The sequence below is a fragment of the Melanerpes formicivorus genome, unplaced genomic scaffold (assembly GCF_026170545.1).
Source record: "Melanerpes formicivorus ecotype bairdi unplaced genomic scaffold, bMelFor1.0.p_v2 SCAF_16, whole genome shotgun sequence".
Lineage (NCBI taxonomy): Eukaryota > Metazoa > Chordata > Aves > Piciformes > Picidae > Melanerpes > Melanerpes formicivorus.
In genome coordinates, this window is record NW_027142368.1 from 634,078 (window position 1) to 650,226 (window position 16,149).

At 56.0% G+C, this 16,149-nt stretch overlaps 1 protein-coding gene across 5 annotated transcripts in view; it reads left to right on the forward strand.

Annotated features, from left to right (window-relative positions):
• Nucleotides 1–15,885, forward strand: part of TSPAN4 (tetraspanin 4) — a 628,454-nt gene extending 612,569 nt beyond the window's left edge. For all 5 annotated transcript variants that reach the window (XM_068147771.1, XM_068147773.1, XM_068147772.1 and 2 more), the window contains 3 exons: nucleotides 7,749–7,880; nucleotides 8,257–8,340; nucleotides 11,199–15,885. In XM_068147771.1, coding sequence (XP_068003872.1) covers nucleotides 7,749–7,880; nucleotides 8,257–8,340; nucleotides 11,199–11,267 — 285 coding nt within the window. In that variant the 3' untranslated portion in view covers nucleotides 11,268–15,885. The remainder of the gene's footprint in view (nucleotides 1–7,748; nucleotides 7,881–8,256; nucleotides 8,341–11,198) is intronic.
• The last annotated feature ends 264 nt before the right edge of the window (nucleotides 15,886–16,149 follow it).

Consider the following 16,149-nt stretch of genomic DNA (forward strand, 5'->3'; position numbering starts at 1 on the left):
CTCCTCTGGAGGCTTTCAAAACCTACCTGGATGTGTTTCTGTGTAGCCTGCTTTGGGTGGCCCTGCTTTGGGTGGCCCTACTTTGGGTGGCCCTGCTTTGGCAGGGGGCTTAGCCTTGATGGTCTCCACAGGTCCCTTCCAACCCCCACTGTGTGATTCTGTGACACCTCAGTAGCTGTTAGAAGTAGAGAGGAAAGGTAGGGTGGAAAAACCATTATTTGGAGGTGAGGCTCCAGTGTCTTATCAACACCTTGGACCTTGAAGTCTGTTCTGGTGTAAGGGAGTCTGTTAGATTTCAGATGAAAAGTTGGCCAGGTGTTGGGAGCCCCCCAGACAGCAGGACAGTGCCAGTCTGCAGCCCTGTGCAGCCATGTGGCATCACTCTCATCTCTCACAGAGCTGCTGTGATGTGAGCAGGAGCTGTCTGGGCAGCACCAGCCTGAAGCCTCTGCTGGGCACTGAGGAGAGCTCCCAGGCCTCCATTTTTACTGCTCTCCATAATTGCTTTTCACATCTCTTCTCCAAAAGTCTTTAGGAGCAGCTGATTGCAGTGGTGCAGGGAAGGCAATCCCAGCATGGTTAATTATGGGAAGCACTCTGCAGCTGAATGGTGCTGTGCAAATGCCAAGTGTTATTTGCTGTGTTCAGTAATAATCATTATCCCTTACATCCCTCAGCACTGGTAGGAGGGTTAGGGCAGTGCAGAGGACTTGCTGAAAGGGAAGTCCCAGCCCAGGCTTGCTGTTTGCTTTCTGGTTCCACACTAGAGCTAACCAGGCTGCCACAGAGGGCAATGCCTCAGCACTGACTTCCCTCATGGGAGCAGCAGACATCAGTCGTGAGCTGAGCTCTGGGCTGTGCCTGCCTGTGGAGGGAAAGGAGCAGCCTTGGTAAAAAGCATGGAATGTGAAACCCACAGCAGCAGCACCCCTCAGAACGAGGCCTCCCCCTTGCCCTCTGCACTCACACTCCTTGCTTTGCAGCAGTGCTTTTCAGAGCTGCAGCAGAAGGGTGGCAGCATGGATGAAGCAGCAGGCTCAGCCAGGGGGAATCTAAGCTTAGGCAGAGACCATCCCAAGATCACTCTGTAGGGCAACCCTTCCCTCAAGGAGGAAAAAAGCTTTCCCAGCAACAGAACCACAGGCCATAGATTCACAGAAGGGGTTGGCTTGGAAGGAAGCTCAAAGCTCATCCAGTTCCAGCCCAGCTTGCTCAAGGCCTCATCCAGCCTGGCCTCCAACACCTCCAGGCAGAAAGCAGCCACAGCCTCCCTGGGCAGCCTGTGCCAGAGTCTCCCCAGCCTGACTGCCAAGAATTTCTCTCTAGTTTGACTTGTGTGGGGCTGGCTGCTGGCAAATGAGAGGGGAGGTGTGGCTGGGAGTCCCCAGTGTGCACACAGGGCCTCAGGACCTGTGCTTATTGCCTTTCCTCTTCAAGTGTGAAAGCCCTGAGCACCTCTCTTCCCTGAAGCCTCTGTGCCCTGAGAAATGGTTTCTCTCTTTTGAACAGGAGGCTGCAATTCCTGGGAACAAGGGACAACAGGGGCCCTCAGGCCCATCTTTAAGGTGTTCTGGTCCAAGAGTGATGTGTTCAGGTCTGCAGTGAAGGTGCTGGGCTGAGCTGCAAACACACAGTGAGGGTTAGAGGCAAAGCTCATCAGGCAGTGGTTAAGCATCCAGGGTAGGGAGCTGCTTCCAATTAGCACTGTTTATTGATTGCTTTATAATACCTGCAGCTAACTACCCTCACAGCCTCTCCCAGCAGCCCTTCAGACCTCAAAAGGCTCAGAAAGAGGAGCAGGTGACTTTTGCATTGCCTGTGAAGGCTTTCAGAGTGATCTGAGTCATGAGTGGAATTCCAGCAGCTTAGGATGGGAGGTAGCCTGAGCCACCCTCTGCTCCTCCCCAGCCAGGTGAATGTTACATCAAGAGGCATTAATGTTTCAAGTGCTGCTCCATCCCCAGCATTTCTGTGATCAATACTGGAACAGTTCTTCCTTTCAACTAAGCAGGCAGTAATTTGAGAGGCGTGCAGCAGGCACATTAGCTTCACTAAAGTGAACAAATGCAGCTCCTTCTCACTGCTGGGTGAGGCCTTTCCTGCCTCCTTACACCACTGTAACTGAGAACAAAGCTGGGCCCACCTCCCTCTCCCCCACTCATTGATCCTGACAGACTCACAGAGTGCATCAGCTTGGAAGGGACCCTGGAAGGGCAGCAGTCAGCAGGGATGTCTTTAACTAGATCAGGTTGCTCAGGACCCAAATGAGTTTGACCTTGAATGTCTCCAGGGATGGAGCCTCCACCACCTCTCTGGGCAACCTGTTGCAGTGTTTCACCACCCTCACTGTAAGAACTTGTTGCACTTGAGGGTCATTGCTGAACTCATCCAACCCACCCTGAAACCCAACCCAGTCTGCAGTCACTTCCTGACGGTTCAGCTCTGGCCCTGGCAGGACATCAGCCAGCCTGGAGGGGTTTGAGCTCTGGTACAAGTGGCTGCAACAGAGTGCTGCTGACAGAAATGATCCTCTGTGTGGCCTGAGCCATCTCCATCCTGGGCTGGAGCTGCTCTGCTCTGGAGACAGCCTGAGAGAGTTGGGGTTGTGCAGGCTGGAGAGGAGAAAGCTCCCAGGAGACCTTCTGGTGGCCTTCCAGGAGCTGCAGGGGGCTCCAAGCAAGCTGGGGAGGGACTTTGGAGGCTGTCAGGGAGGGATAGGACTGGGGGGGATGGAGCAGAACTAGAAGTGGGGAGATTGAGATTGGCTGTGGGGAAGAAGTTGTTCCCCAGGAGGGTGGTGAGAGCCTGGCCCAGGTTGCCCAGGGAGGTGGTGGAAGCCTCCTGGCTGGAGGTGGCTGTGAGCAAGCTGCTGTGGTGTGAGGTGTCCCTGCCCATGGCAGGGGGATTGGAGCTGGCTGAGCCTTGAGGTCCCTTCTAGCCCTGACAGTTCTGTGATCCTCCAGGTGCAGAGCTGCCTCCAGCTGTCCTTGCTCAGAAGCCTTGTAAGGTTTCAAAGCTAGAAGGGCTCTCAAGAATCCTCTTACTCTGCATACATCCTCAGTATTCCTCTCTCTTCTGAGTCCTTCATCTCCCTGTGAACAGTTTGGCTACTTCTCCTTCTTGCAGACAATCCCTTGTCCAACCTCTCTCCCACACTCTCATCTCTCTGCTTGGGCCTCCATAAGGAAGTCTCTGAATCTTCTGAGCTCTCAGCTTCTCAGGCAGCTTGACTGCAGCCCTCTGCTGGATCTGCATTGGTGACAGTTTCAGTCCCACTGCTGCTTGTTTCCTCCTCCTTGCCTTTTCCACCTGCTGCCTCTGGCCCTCATTGGACACTGCTGCTCACTGGCTCCTGCACTCTCTGTGGTGCTGGTCATCTTCTGTGCCCATCACCTCTGCAACAAGGCTGGGGAGAGGCCTTGAGCACAGCCCTGTGAGGAGAGGCTGAGGGAGCTGGGGTTGCTTAGCCTGGAGAAGAGGAGGCTCAGGGGAGACCTTCTTGCTCTCTCCAACTCCCTGAAGGGAGGTTGGAGCCAGGTGGGGGTTGGTCTCTTCTCTCAAGCAATCAGCACCAGAACAAGAGGACACAGTCTCAAGCTGTGCCAGGGGAAGTTTAGGCTGGAGGTGAGGAGAAAGTTCTTCCCAGAGGGAGTTGTTAGCCATGGGAATGTGCTGCCCAGGGAGGTGGTGGAATCCCCATCCCTGGAGGTGTTCAAGAGGGGATTGGATGTGGCACTTGGTGCCATGGTCATGAGGTCTGTGGTGACAGGTTGGACTTGATGGTCTTTGAGGTCTCTTCCAGCCTTGATGATTCTGTGATCTGCTCCTTAATTCCATCACTCATCCTTCCTTTGTCTTCCAAAGACTCAACTCTTCCAGTTACATTTCCAGACCTTGCTTCTTCCAGTCCTGAGACTCCGGATCCTTGTGCTGCTTTGTTCTTTCCTCCCTTGAGCATTTCTCAGCCCTTTCTCCCGCTGCTGTGCCTGCCTTGCCTGCCAGCAGCAGGTCAGTACCCACAGTGAATGCTCTGCCCCTGCACAGCTCACAGGAGACCTCCATGGGCAGGCAACCTGTGTCCAGCTGCAGCTCGTCTCTGCAGCCCATCCTGTCCTGTTGCCACCAGGGAGTTCTACTCTCTGGAGTCCCAGCCTTAGCTCATGGCCCAGCCACCTTCTAGGAGCAGCTGGCCTCAGCCTCTTGGGCAGTCCTGAGCTACAGATCCTCTGCTCCATCTTCACCTCCTCAGCCTGCCAGGCTTTGGCAGCCTGAGGCAGACAGCATCCCGGGCGGAAGGGGTTCAGGCCCGATCCCTGCAAGCCCGTGTCACTTGTGCTTGGCCAGAAGATTCCTCAGCTGTCTGAGCCCTCTCCACTGCTCTCTCTGCAGCACAGCTGAGCTGCAGCCTCAAGCCTTGCTATTTACAAGCTGTCACTTCTCACTGTCTATCAACGAGCTGCCTCCTGGCTCTAATGATGACAGCCTGCAAGACCTTCCTGTTGGGTTTCCAGCTGAAGCAGCTCTCCTCCAGTGCACACCTTGTGTTCCACGCTGCTCCTGGCCTCTGCTGGGACCTGGCACGCACAGAGCTCCTGCCTGCTCTGCAGGAGCACACAAACAGAGCAAGGCACCAACGCTGGGGGGGTTTTACCTTCCCCCCCACACCTTTCAAGCCAGTTTGTAGAAGATGAAGCTGCCAGCTGACAAATCAAAGAGTTGTAGGCTCAGGATTGATTCCTGCCAGGGGCCAAATCAGAATTCAGAGCAGAGGCTTGAGGGGATGGCTGTGAGCTGAGGGGATGGCTGTGTGCTGAGGGGATGGCAGTGAGCTGAGGGGATGGATGTGAGCTGAGGGGATGGCAGTGAGCTGAGGGGAAGGATGTGAGCTGAGGGGATGGCAGTGAGCTGAGGGGATGGCTGTGAGCTGAGGGGATGGCAGTGAGCTGAGGGGATGGATGTGAGCTGAGGGGATGGATGTGAGCTGAGGGGATGGCAGTGAGCTGAGGGGATGGCAGTGAGCTGAGGGGATGGCTGTGAGCTGAGGGGATGGCTGTGAGCTGAGGGGATGGATGTGAGCTGAGGGGATGGCAGTGAGCTGAGGGGATGGCAGTGAGCTGAGGGGAAGGATGTGAGCTGAGGGGATGGCAGTGAGCTGAGGGGATGGCAGTGAGCTGAGGGGATGGCAGTGAGCTGAGGGGAAGGATGTGAGCTGAGGGGATGGCTGTGAGCTGAGGGGATGGATGTGAGCTGAGGGGATGGCAGTGAGCTGAGGGGATGGCAGTGAGCTGAGGGGAAGGATGTGAGCTGAGGGGATGGCAGTGAGCTGAGGGGATGGCTGTGTGCTGAGGGGATGGCAGTGAGCTGAGGGGATGGCAGTGTGCTGAGGGGATGGCAGTGAGCTGAGGGGATGGCAGTGAGCTGAGGGGATGGCTGTGTGCTGAGGGGATGGCAGTGAGCTGAGGGGATGGCTGTGAGCTGAGGGGATGTATGTGAGCTGAGGGGATGTATGTGAGCTGAGGGGATGGCAGTGAGCTGAGGGGATGGCAGTGAGCTGAGGGGATGGCAGTGAGCTGAGGGGATGGCTGTGTGCTGAGGGGATGGCAGTGAGCTGAGGGGATGGCAGTGTGCTGAGGGGATGGCAGTGAGCTGAGGGGATGGCAGTGAGCTGAGGGGATGGCTGTGTGCTGAGGGGATGGCAGTGAGCTGAGGGGATGGCTGTGAGCTGAGGGGATGTATGTGAGCTGAGGGGATGGCAGTGAGCTGAGGGGATGGCAGTGAGCTGAGGGGATGGCAGTGAGCTGAGGGGATGGCAGTGAGCTGAGGGCAGGTTTCTGGCTTTGGCTTGGCAGAAGGGCTGTGAGCTGTGAGCACTGAAGCCTCTCTCCTGGCCTTCAAGGGCTTGAAGCATCCTTGGGTGAGCGCTATCGTGGGGCACCTCTGCCCTCTATTGGTGCTCAGTAGCAGATCCTGTGTGTGCCGTGGAGCTCAGCCCTCTGTGCCTGCAGGCTCTGCATCTACTTTACATCTATGCAGATACATTCTTAGAGTCATGGAACGGGTTGGGTTGGAAGGGACCTTCAAGATCATCCAGTTCCAGCCCCCTGCCATGGGCAGGGACACCTCCCACCAGCACAGGCTGCTCAAGGCTTCACCCAGCCTGGTCCTGAACACCTCCAGGCAGGAGGCAGCCACAGCCTCCCTGGGCAGCCTGTGCCAGAGTCTCCCCAGCCTCCCTCTCAACAATTTCTTCCTCATCTCCACTCTCAGTCTCCCCTCTCCCAGCTCAAAGCCATTGTTCCTCATCCTGGTACTCCAAACCCTTGGCAAAAATCCCTCCCCAGCTCTCCTGGAGCCCTTTCAGGTACTGGAAGGCTGCTCTGATGTCTCCCTGGAGCCTTCTCTTCTCCAGGCTGAAGAGCCCCAACTCTCCCAGCCTGGCCCCACAGGGAAGGTTCTCCAGCCCTCTGATCATCTTCATGGTCTTTTCTGGACCTGCTCCAGCAGTCCCATGTCCTTCCTGTGCTGGGGGCCCAGAGCTGGACACAGTGCTCCAGGTGAGATCTCCCCAGAGCAGAGCAGAGGGGCAGGATCCCTTTCTCCATCTCTGGCCACACTGCTTTGGCTGCAGCCCAGGCTGCCCTTGGCCTTCTGTGCTGCCAGTGCCCATTGCTGGCTGCTGGCCAGCTTCTCCCCCACCAGCACCCCCAAGCCCTTCTCTGCAGGGCTGCTCTCCACCTCATCATCCTTCAGCCTGTACTGATAATGAGGATTGCCCCAACCTAGGTGCAGGTCCATGCACTTTGCCTTGTTTGAACCTGCCCTGGTCACCTAGGGGCTATGAAGGTGGCTGGCAGAGCCCTGCAGAAGTGTGAGGTGCTGCCAGCAGCAGCCCAGCAGTGCCTTTAGTGGTGAAGTGTCTAAATACCAACAAATTCCTCCTCCTGAGCTCTCTGAGGAGGCACAGATGGTGTATACATCACTATGGAAATGAATCTGAGCTTGTTCTGTACCACAGGCAAACAGCAGCTCCCAGGGGGGCAGGGTGGTCACGGAGCCCTTCCCTGTGATCTACCATTTCTCTACCTTTCATCCTACACCAAAGGGGAACAAACCTCCTGGTTTAGCTCTGACACAGTCAGCCTGCAGCCTGTGGTGCATGCAGACACTTGGAGCACCGCTGCTTAGCTGCAACAGATGATGCTATTGAGGAACTGCCCCCAGGAGAGAAGAGCAGGAAATAGATCTTCACTGACTGACAGAGCCTTCCAAAGGTGATCAGCAATTAACAGCTTGGAGAGAAATCTGCCTTCAATCATGATTTCAGAGGCAATGTGCTGGAGAGAGCTCAGCATCTCCATCTCCTGAGTGCTCTAGCTGGAGGTTGGGCTTTCTTTCCCCCCGCTGTCAGCAAGCTGCAAATGATTGCTGCCATCCTGCTCTGTCACTCAGCTCTTGGCTGTCCTGATTCAGCTCCTGCAGGGTCCTGCCACTGCAGTCAGCTGCCTTTGCTGCTTGTATCAACCTGAGCTACATGCCAGGGCATCTTTAAATGTACTGAGAGAGAGGGGAAGGCTCTGTCTGGGTAAAGCTGAGGACGTGCTGCGGGGCTTTACCACCTCCAGCCTCTCTGCTGGGGTCACTGAAAGGCGCTGAATGCCCAGCTGCAGCAGCAGGCAGGTGTCAGGAGCAGCAGCAGGCAGTGGCAGCTCACACTGACAGGGGGGGTGTCTGGGTTTGTCCTTTTGCAGTTCAGATGCTGTGGAGTCTCCAACTACACCGACTGGTTTGAGGTGTACAACACCACCCGGGTGCCGGACTCCTGCTGCCTGGAATTCAGCGAGAACTGCGGGCTCCACTCCCCAGGCACCTGGTGGAAAGCAGTGAGTGGCTCCCCAGCAGCAGGGCAGGGGCTGGCAGGGCTGTGCAGCTGAGCAGGTGTGCTGCATGGGGGGGAAAGGAAAGGCTCTTCCTGAAGCTCTGCTTCCAGTTGTTTTGCAGAGGGCACAGAGGAGCCAAGCCCACTGCTTGCTTATTTTCAGTTGCTGGCCCAATGCACAGGGAGCAGCAGTGCTCAGGCAGCACTTTGGAGGGCCACTTTCTGTGGCCTTACAGCCCTCGTCCAAGCTTGCAGGCAGAAGTGGATGGTGGTGGCAACCTGCTTAGCCTTTGCTGTCTGTACACTGCCAGGGGAGCAGAGCTGTGGGGTTATGGCTGAGACAATCTTCTCTTGATGCTGTTTTGGTTTTGTTTTTCCAGCCCTGCTATGAAACAGTGAAGGTCTGGCTGCAGGAAAACCTATTAGCAGTGGGAATCTTTGGCTTGTGCACAGCCATGGTGCAGGTACAGTTGCATATCCCTTTTCACACCCCAATTCAGTGTAGCTATTTCAGTTACCACAGAGCCAGCTCTATGCTCAAGCCTCTTGTAATCATCCCCAGTTTTGCCTGATGTTAGAGTAAGGCTCTGCAAGGTCTCAGCCTTTTGTGTTGGAATTTAGTTAGAATACTCTCTGCAAGGGGGACTGCATGCTGCACACTTTCTGGTTCAGGCTGCACTTTACCCCCAGGGGTTTATCAAAGCTTTAGCCTGGCCTCAGTGGTGGGGTGGTCCCTGCCCTCCACAGACAGACCTGCAGGGAGCTGCCTTTCAGGGTGCTGCCTGTCAGGGTACCTGTGTTTGCCCAGTGCTTCTCCAGAGAGGAGCACCCACTCAGCACCTAGCTTCAGTGTAGCCTAAAGGCAGTTAAACTCTCCAGCCTCAGCCCCAGGGTAAGATACAAGCTGGGCTGTGTCTACCATTGCTCACCCTGACCAATAAAGCCACACACTCCTTTGGTGTTAGCTGCAGGGAAGGGAGGTGGGTGTCTGTCCAGCTTGTCTGTTGGATTTCTGACCTGCAGATCTTTCAGACTGGTCAGAGAAGAGCATGCCCTCCTGTAGCCCCTTGGCTCTGAGGTAGTTGTGTCTGTATTCCAGCTTCCTATGGCTGCAGCCACAGTGCATCCCCAACAGCTCCAGCCTGAGGATTCAGAGGTGAAGGCTGTGCCAGAGCTCAGCCCTCCTTCTGTGGCCCATTCCTGACTGCAGTGAAGCTGCAGCTTTAGTTTCCAGCTCTGCCTCTCTCATACTTGCAAGCAGAATTGATGGCATCATTAAGCTAATTAATACCATGTGACCCCAGATTAACCTGTGGGGGTTTGGACTTGCATTGGCACACCACTAGCAGCAGCATGAGAGAGCCTGGGGTCAGAATCCCAGCTGCAGTCTCCTGTATGCACTGCAGCAGGCTGCCCAGAGAGGTTGTGGAGTCTCCTCTGGAGAGCTTCCAAACCCCCCCTGGGCATTGTGCTCCTGGGCAAGCTGCTGGGGGTGCCCTGTTTTAGCAGGGGGTTGGACTGGGTGAGCTCCAGAGGTGCCTTCCAACCCCCAGCATGCTGGGGTTCCCTCTCAGGTGAGGTTAGGCAGGATGGCATTGTCAGACTCTCCCTGTGTCAGGTGTTGGCTGCAAATGCCTGAGTCTTCATCAGAGCCCCCCTCCTGGCCCTGGAGTCAATTCAGGCTGTGTAGAAGGCTGCCTTTTGCACTTTGGGCAGGAGGAAGCACTTGAGGCAATTTCAAGAGGCTAATTAATATTCCTAGTAAATAGTGTGAGCTGCAGAAACACCACAGGATTGTAGTTGGGCTCCCAGCTGGGATCAAATCCAGCTGCTGACCAAAGCTGTGCTGCACCAGCACCTCCACAAGGACCTGAGCTCCCTCTGGTGCTGCTGACCAAAGCTGTGCTGCACCAGCACCCACACAAGGACCTGGGCTCCCTCTGGTGCTGCTGACCAAAGCTGTGCTGCACCAGCACCTCCACAAGGACCTGGGCTCCCTCTGGTGCTGCTGACCAAAGCTGTGCTGCACCAGCACCCACACAAGGACCTGGGCTCCCTCTGGTGCTGCTGACCAAAGCTGTGCTGCACCAACACCCACACAAGGACCTGGGCTCCCTCTGGTGCTGCTGACCAAAGCTGTGCTGCACCAGCACCCACACAAGGACCTGGGCTCCCTCTGGTGCTGCTGCTGCTCTGTGCTTCTGGCCCCAAGCAGGTGATGACTTCTGGTTTCTGTGTAACCCAGCTTGGGGTTAGAATCACACAGTGCCACGCTCCAGGGCAGAAAGGAGCTTCTTCAGCCCTCATGCTTCCAGGTACAACCCAAGTCCAGCCACCCCTGCCCCTGAATTGCTGCTCCTTGGCCAGGCAGCAGAAGGCACTGCTCAGGGGATGCTTCCAAAGGCATCTCCCTACTCCAAGCCAGCACCACGGAGCCAGGCAGGGTTATTTCACTCTGGAAAGAGAGGAAGTGGGGAGGAAAGAGCCTCATAACCCTTTTCCCTTCTCTCCTTAGCAGCAGGCTGTGTGTGTCATTCGTGTACTCTCTGCAAACACTCATTAGCAGGAGCTCCTCTTTCTGCAGAGACCACACTGAAGTGGTCAAATTAAGTGCTGAAAATAGAGCTCATACCAGCGAAAAAAAAAAAAGCAGCCTACCTGGCAAACCTTTCTTTCAAGGAGAGCTTTTGCAGTGCGGAGGAACAGTAGCAACCACTTAGTGCATTCATTGAAGTGCTCCAGCGGGGATCAGCCTCTCCCCCCGCTCAAGCCCTCCAGCAGAGGCACACAGCAGGCGGATGGCTGAGCCGGGAGCAGGAGCACCTCTTGCCTGCCGCTTGCCTGGGCCGAGCAGCCGGCCAGCAGCACCGGAGGTGAGCGCTGCTGGTGGTGATTAGAGCATGGCCAGGCTCGGCGAGAGCCCAGGGGGCCCGGGCCGAGCACAGCCCCGAGCCGCGCAGCGCAGCCTCCGCCGGGCCAGGGCGCAGCCGCCTCCGGGCCAGGGCGCAGCCTTTGTCACCGCAGAGCCCTGCAGCTCTGGGCTGCTGCCTGGAAACGCTTCCAAGCAGAACTCATCCAAAGGTTGCTTTTCAGTGCCCCCCTTCCCAGGGCCTGCTCTTTGTGGAGCTCTCCCTGTGTCCCACAGCAGTGCAGGTAAGGATAAGGCAGGCAGGAAGCAGGAGAGGCTGTGGCAGGAGGAGCAGCAGCCTGGGATGGGGGAACCAAAGCAGGGGAGGTTGCTGCTCTCTTTTCCTTTGGTTTGATGAGTAAGGGGGAGGGGTTGCCTACTGAAAACCACCTCTTTGTTTGTTTTTCCTCTCAGATTCTGGGCCTCACCTTTGCAATGACCATGTACTGTCAGGTAGTCAAGGCAGACACCTACTGTGCATAGACAGCATTCCCAACCTTCCTGCTCCTCCTCCCAAGGACACAGGAGAAGTCTCCTTCATGCTCATTCATCTGACTCTTTATTTCCTCCCCCCCCTTCCTCTTTGTACTATAAACTGTGTATAATGCTGTAATAACTCCTGAACATTTTGTGAACCACCCACTTACTGAAGGAGGAAGAAAAGGAGAAGTCAGTACCTGAACTGGCAAGGGGAAGTGGCAGCCTTGGCTGTAAAGAGAAGAAAACCTCCAAAGAGCTCCAAGGCAAAGGAGGCTGCTGAGGAGGGGCTGAGCTGCAAGCTGATGGTGGAAGAGAGGCCCCGAGGCAGCCCCTGCTCCTGTCAGGCTGCTCCACACCCCCCGGGGTCTGCAAGAGGGGGCATGGGAACCACCTGTTCCTTCAGCACGGCCAGAAGGGCCAGGGCAGCTGTGCTGGAGGCAGGGGTCCTGCCCTGCAGCCTGCACACAGCTGAAGTGTCCAGCCCCAGCAGCCCTGCCTCCAGGTGTCTCCAGATGGTTCTGTAGCCAGGAGAGGATCAGCTTCAGACAGAGGTTGCTTTAAAGGAGTGGTTTTTAATCTCGGGGCTGTGCAGCGAGGTCTGGCTGGCAAGGGAAAACCATTCTGGACATTGCCTCACTGAGTCATTGCCAGTGGCCCACAGCTGGCTGCCTGGGGGATCTGTGTGTCTGCCACTCAGAGACAGGCTCTTCTGAAAGGGGGTGAAGGTACCCAGCACCCACCCTCAGGAGGGAGGGAACCCTTTTACATTCCAACTGAAATCAGTACCCAAGGATGGCTTCTCCTCGGAGGCACAATCACCCAGACCTCTGGGAAACAAGGAATTGCTCTCAGCTGTATCTTCCTTTCAGTAAACAGCTTCTGAGTGGGCTCTCCCTGTCATCCTCTGCTATGGGCTTTATTTTGTTACCATCCCTCTCTCAAGTTAGCCTGCCAAAAGCTATCACTCATTTCCACATGAGCTGCTCCGTGCAGGGCTGTCAGCCCTCCCTTCCCTGGATGGCAGCATTTCATTCACCTACTTGGGGATCTCAGCAGCTGCAGGTGTGGCAGAGTTTGCCTTGCTGAGGAAAAAAATCTTTTGCACATAGCTCCTTTTTCTGAGGCTTCCTGAGACTTCAGATGGTTTTATGCTTTGCTGCTTTTTGTTCCCTTTCTCCTGCGCTCTTACAGCAGCCAAGGCACATCAGGGCTGTGTCAGACCCTGGAGGCAGTCAGCTCGCAGCTCTGTTTCAGCTCCACCTCCCTCAGCCTGGCTGGGGGCTAGAGTGTGCCCCACACTTTCTGGAACCTGCAGGAATCCAACTCAGAACTGCCCTTCACACCAGCCACCAGCTCTCCCATTCCCCCACCCTGCCCTGGGGACTGAGGTGACTCGGGGGGTCCCCTCCTGTGCACCCCTTCTAGGGAGGAGGTTGAGTCAGCTGTTTCCTGTTCAAACAAACAATTCCCCATCAGGGAGCAGCCCCAGATAATTTGGCAGGGAGAAGCTGAAGCCTCCCAGGGAAAGAACACAGAAGGGAATAGGCAAAGGGAGTGGTGCAACTGGCCTGCTCCCCACAGCCGGTGAGGTCCTCCCTGCCCCTGGCAGCAGACCAGAGACACAACCACGGTGCCTGCAGCTCAAGGCAGCCAGTGCTGCTGTGACAGCCTGGGAGCAAGCCCCAGGTTCAGGCAAGTCACTCTGGAGCTGTAGTGCTGACAGCAGGGCTCAGCTAGGAGTCAGAGCTCCCTTTGATTTAAATGTAAAGGCCATGAGCTGAACATGCCACCCCACCCCCACCTCAGCACCCCTCCTGGCCCTGCACCACTGACAAATCCTCACTGCTTCAGGTTTGGAGGTGCTTTGGGTGGGTTGGTTGGGTTTTTTCCCCCCTCTCTGCTGATTTCCTGCAGTCTTCTTCCCCTCAGGCCTGAACCTACTCCATGCCCTGTGGGGAGATGCTTAGGACAGTGATGTGTCAAGGAGCAGCTGTCTGCCACCCCGCCTCCAGCTGTCAGCCTCCAGCATGGGGCACTGAGCTGGGCAGCCCAAGCTGGAAGTGTCCCTTGTGTGCACTCTACCAGAGCACCCTCACCACCACTTGAGGATTTTCCTGCTGTGCTAAGAAGCCTTGGTGGGCAGTAACAGAACTGAAGCCAGGCCAGAGCTGAAACTGAGTGAGCAGCCCCCAGGCAATCACAGCGTTACCACAGGCTCAGTGCTCTCCACTTCCCAAGCCCAGGCTGCCCTGCCAGCAGCCCTGAACTTTGGAAGGGGGTGCAAGTTGTTCCTTCCCTCTCTCCACTCTGGTCCTGCCTTACCTGCTCAGGCAATTCCAGCTTGGGTGCACCTTGCTTCTTGCCATGGTCGATGGTTTGTGCCCACAGGTGCTCCTGCTGCCAGCTCAGGGTTTCCCCCACTGAAGAGCAGCAGAACAGTGATGAGCACAGTAACAAAGCATGGCTTTTCAAGGCAGATAAAGGCAGCCCAGGCTCTTTGCAGTGATCCCTGCCATCACCAATTAACACAGACAGCGGGCTGCTGATGGCTGTGTTGGTAACAACAAACCCTGGTGCCTCAGTGCTCCACGGAGGACAATCCTCACCAGCTGCCTGGTGGTGGGGGGGGGGGAATCACAAACCCTCCTCCTGAGTCCCCCACCAGCACATGCTGAGCTCTTAGGCATGACCCTGCAGCAAAACCTGCAGCAGGAACAAGCTGAGGCCAGGTCAGAGGTTGTGGTTCCCTCTGACCACCCTCCACAGCTGAGCTCTTTTACAACCAGACAAGCTGCCTTGTGCTCCAGGCACACCTCTGGGGAGCAGAAGCAACACTCACTCGGTAGAGCCCAGTCACTGCAACAGCAACACAGAGCCCTAACTGCTGGAGAGAAAGAAAAACCAAACCCAAACCAAGAGCAAGCAGCCCACACCTTGCTGCTGCTAATAATCCCTTCTGTAAGCAGCAGCCTCACACTGCCAGCTGCCAGGCTGCTGCAGCATTTAGCTAACTGGGCTGCTGCCTGGCTGGGTGGGATGCCACCAGCCCTCCTCACACAGGCCAGACAGATGCCATGGTGCTTGAGGCATTACCAGCACGACCCAATGCCAGCCCCCTGACCACTCCATGTCTGCCCAGCCTCACCCTTCCCCTCTCCCCTCTCTCAGAGGATTCCATCCTCTCTGCTGGCGAGGGCAGAAGATTGTGTGGAGCAGCAACAATCTTGCAGCAACCCAGGCAAGAGAGTTCCATGTTCTGCATCACCCTCCACGGGGACCTGGCTGAAGATAAACCTCCCCTCTAGCACACAAACCCCATCTGAAAGGTGCTTATGTGGTGTGTCTGCCGAGCAACACCGACCCAGTCCCCCCGCTGCCATTAGTGCTTTGTCACTTCCAGTGAAGTCTTTGTGTTACTTCCACTTCTTACCTTTACCCACAAAGGAGGACTTGATGCATTTGAAGTGAAGAGCAGACCAAAGGCAGAGGGGCAGGGAGGGAGAGCACTGCTAATTGATACCCACTGCTCTTCCTGCTTTGCTAATGGGATGTGAAGGCCCAGGGCACGTGGCTGGGCTCACTGAAGCCAGCAGCAGCAGCAGGGTTTGGCTTTTGGACTCTGTCCAATATCCTTCTGGCTTTCCAATATCCTCCTGGCTTTCCATTGTCACAGTTAGGAGACTCTAGGTACATATAGCTATGTATAAACTAGAAGGTGGGTTATTTTCCTGTACAGTAACTGTCAGTAGCAGCCAAATCTTATTGCTTGGCCACCAGAATTATTTAGCTCCACGGCTCATCGTGCACACTCACTGAACTCACCCCCAGCTTCTCTTCTTCCCAACACTCCTTTGTTCCTCCCCTCAAATAGTATCCACTTGTAAAGGGTTTATTCTGCCACTGAGGAATTCCCATTGGAATGCAGCGCTGTAGGCTTTAGAACATGGAGAGGAAGGAACTGCACCCAAGCTGGGACGATGGTTTCACCTCGCGGCAGCCACAGGGCTGCTGCAGGAGCCCACCCAGGCCCTCACCCCTCACAGACCAACTCAGAAGGTGACCACATCTCAGCAGCCACGGCTCCAGGCTGCCCTGCCCCCGAGCACAGCCAGGGTAGGAGGTGTCAGCACCCAGAAGGCTGCAGCAGGTTGGTTACCCTTCGAGCCCCACAGCTGTGCTCCAAAGGCAGAAGCCAGGCTGTGACTCCTGCTCTGGGGCCAGGCTCGTGGTGGCAGAGTCCTGCTGAGCGTGAGGGAGCTTCAGTGAGACACCTCCCAGTCCCAAACCAGGCAGGGGCTCAGCCAGGAGGGTTGGGTTGGGTTGCAGAGTGGCCTCTGCCAGCCTGTGCCTGGCACCTGAGCCCAGCAGGCAGGGCTCCTCGGCTCCTGGCGCTGCAAAGGACGGGACTTTGGCTTGGCTTTGGGGTTTGGTTTTTTTTTTGGTGCATCCATAGAAGGCACAGAATTGAAAAATATACATTTTATTTTTTAAAGGTTATTAAATATTCTTCCAAAGTTTACACCAGAGTGGCTTTTGTCTTCTTTCTAACCCGCTCCCTGCAGCAGGAGCCAGCGGCGCACCCGGAGGGGAGGGCGCGGTGTGGGTGCACCTCCACAGACAATAAAAGACAATAAACCCACAGCCTCCTTCTTCCTGTCATTTCTCATTGCCTGCCTCTGCTTGCAGCCTTCCTCAGAGATTCTTTCTCCTCCACCCCCACCCCTGATTATTTTCACAGTATCACCAAGGTTGGAAGAGACTTCAAAGATCATTGAGTCCAACCTGTCACCACAGACCTCATAGTATCATAGAATCAGTCAGGGTTGGAAGGGACCACAAGGATCAGCCAGTTCCAACCCCCCTGCCATGGGCAGGGACACCCCAC